This window comes from Sinocyclocheilus rhinocerous, unplaced genomic scaffold (genome assembly GCF_001515625.1).
Source record: "Sinocyclocheilus rhinocerous isolate Xijiao unplaced genomic scaffold, SAMN03320098_v1.1 scaffold3693, whole genome shotgun sequence".
In the NCBI taxonomy this organism is placed as follows: Eukaryota; Metazoa; Chordata; class Actinopteri; order Cypriniformes; family Cyprinidae; genus Sinocyclocheilus; species Sinocyclocheilus rhinocerous.
In genome coordinates, this window is record NW_015630705.1 from 78,576 (window position 1) to 81,081 (window position 2,506).

At 39.8% G+C, this 2,506-nt stretch overlaps 1 protein-coding gene across 1 annotated transcript in view; it reads right to left on the bottom strand.

Moving 5' to 3' along the window:
• Window positions 1–1,004: 1,004 nt before the first annotated feature.
• ccdc138 (coiled-coil domain containing 138) overlaps window positions 1,005–2,506 on the bottom strand; it is a 15,814-nt gene continuing 14,312 nt past the window's right edge. The window contains exon 11 of the mRNA XM_016553234.1: window positions 1,005–1,562. Within this exon, the coding sequence (XP_016408720.1) occupies window positions 1,421–1,562 (142 nt within the window). The 3' untranslated portion in view covers window positions 1,005–1,420. The remainder of the gene's footprint in view (window positions 1,563–2,506) is intronic.

Consider the following 2,506-nt stretch of genomic DNA (forward strand, 5'->3'; position numbering starts at 1 on the left):
TCTCAGCTAATGCACGACCTGACCTCTGCTTCACTTCAACTGTAGCTACCAGCAAGGACTAACCAACCTATGCTAACCAGCCAGGCCTTGAAACCCCTCCGAACACGGTCATTATTCCTGTAACTCTGTCTGGTTAGGGTTAGGTTACGACGGCATAGAGAATGAGTCAAACAGAAATCAAGAGTTCTATCTGTCTGGACTCTCACGTGATCTCTCCAGCACAGCGTCAAACCGAGAGATACAGCATCGAGCAGAGCTTTTCTCCATTACAGCAGGAACATGTGTGATTGAGAACAGACTCAAAACAAATCCTGCTCCATCTGGACTAAACATGAGTGCGCTCAGGCCTGGAACTCATTCAGCTCCGGCAAACATTCATCATGCTGCTGCTAAACAATGTGACAGGAGAGAGAAGACCGGCTCAGGAGAACCACCAGAGATCCTCAGCGCAGGTGCTTTCAAGCTTTAATCCTGACAACGACAACAAAAACTAATAACATTCCTCTGAGAAAGAGTTTGAATCTGGTGCGAGTCAGTCGTTAGTTTGATTCCTGAAGAATGAATCACTGATGCTTTCAGAGCGTTGATCTGACTCAACCAATCACGTGAGATTAGGGCGGGACTAACTCGCTGACTGACCAATGACAGACGGGGGAATGTATTCAGGAAACCTGTTTGAAAACAGTCATTACTGCAATAGTGTTTGACGACGCCAGTGATGGAACAAATAAAAATGGCTCATATACAAAAAATATATATATTAAGTCTAAATTTAACATTTGAAGTGCATATCACAGATTACACGGTTTTGACATGAACTAATAAATATGTGATGCATATTTTTCAGTCACATAGAAATGAAACCGGCAGTAAAAAAATCTGTGCATGCTTTATTATTAAATATCTTAAATTCAGGCCTAAATACTGTTTTGAGTGTATGATCAAATAAAGTCAGGCACATCATCACTAATGAGGCAATTTAATTAAATTACATTTATTGAGTCGTTGTTTACAGTATAAAACATCAAAATCATTATTTCAATGTATACAAAAAAATTAATAAAATTGCACTATCCTACAAATGTTTCAAGGCATATTGTTTTCTTCTTCCGAGCTGCTCTCTGCTGATGGTTTATACTGCTAAACTCCAAAAATGTCAAAAATCCCCATTGAAGCATCATAACAGCATCAGTCTATAGTTTGTGAGATTATTATTCACTCATAATCTTCCTCTCCACCGATTATAAACACAGGTTTCATACTGTTGTGATTCCTCATTGCTCATTTGGGAGCTTGCTAGTATAAAAGCAGCATGCGGTTTGATGTGGAAACAGCAGCTCAGGCTTTCAGCAGACGAGCGTGAGTGACTGACTGCAGACGCAGAGCATGGAGGCACGTATGTGATGAGGTGTTTGGCGTGTCAGGAGCGTGTGAGCGTGCCCAGATTGAGGAGGATGGAGCTGAGGTTGATGCTGATGAAGGCTTGACTGCGGCCGCTGGTCCTGTGCATCTCCTGCAGCAGCAAACGCAGCGCCGACGCTTCGAACAGACGCTTGTTCTTCCTGCAAACAAACAGAGAAGTAGTGCTCCACTGATGGCCCATGCAGATATCTTACAGAGCACACACACATATATATATATATTTTGATTGATTAATAAAAAAAGCAAACACTATGATGGCAGGTTTCATGTCCCATTTACTTTGTTTAACAGTTCTGTGTAATAATTAGTAGTCAGAACTGTAAACAGAGATAGGAAACTAATGATGACCGAATGGAAGCTGTGTGCGCTCAGGTGCTGGCGTTCTCAGTGCCGTCAAAATAAAAGTCCCGCTTCCCACACATCGGCCAAACTGGAAAAATTACTGGCCGATGCGATAATTTAAAACTGCCAAATATCGGCTAAACAGAAAAAATATTAGCTGATGCTAATAATTTTAAAAAAAAGCCAAATATCAGCCAAACAGGAAACAAAAATTAGTTGTCGATGCCGATAATTAAAATATGTTGAATATCGTCCAAAGAAAAAAAAATTAACCAATGCCAATAATACAAAAACTGCAAATATCGGCCAAACAAAAAAATTGTCTGATGCCGATAATTTAAAAGATGCCAAATATCAGCCAAACTGAAAAAAACAAACATATTGGCCGATGCTGATAATCTAAAAATGGCAACTATCAGCCAAATAGAAAAGAAAAATTATTAGTCAATGCCGATAATTAAAAAATGTTGAATATCGCCCAAAGAAAAAAAAATTAACCAATGCTAATAATCACAAAAACTGCAAATATCGGCCAAACAAAAAAAAAAGGCCGATGCTGATAATGAAAAAAAAAGCCAAATATCAGCCAAACTAAAAAAAAACACTTGATAGAATCACTGGATCTGCACAACAGCTGAATGTCCCAACACACACACACACTCACACACACACACACACACACACTCACACTCACACACTCACACACACACAAGACCTGCGCCGAAACATAACACAACCCCCC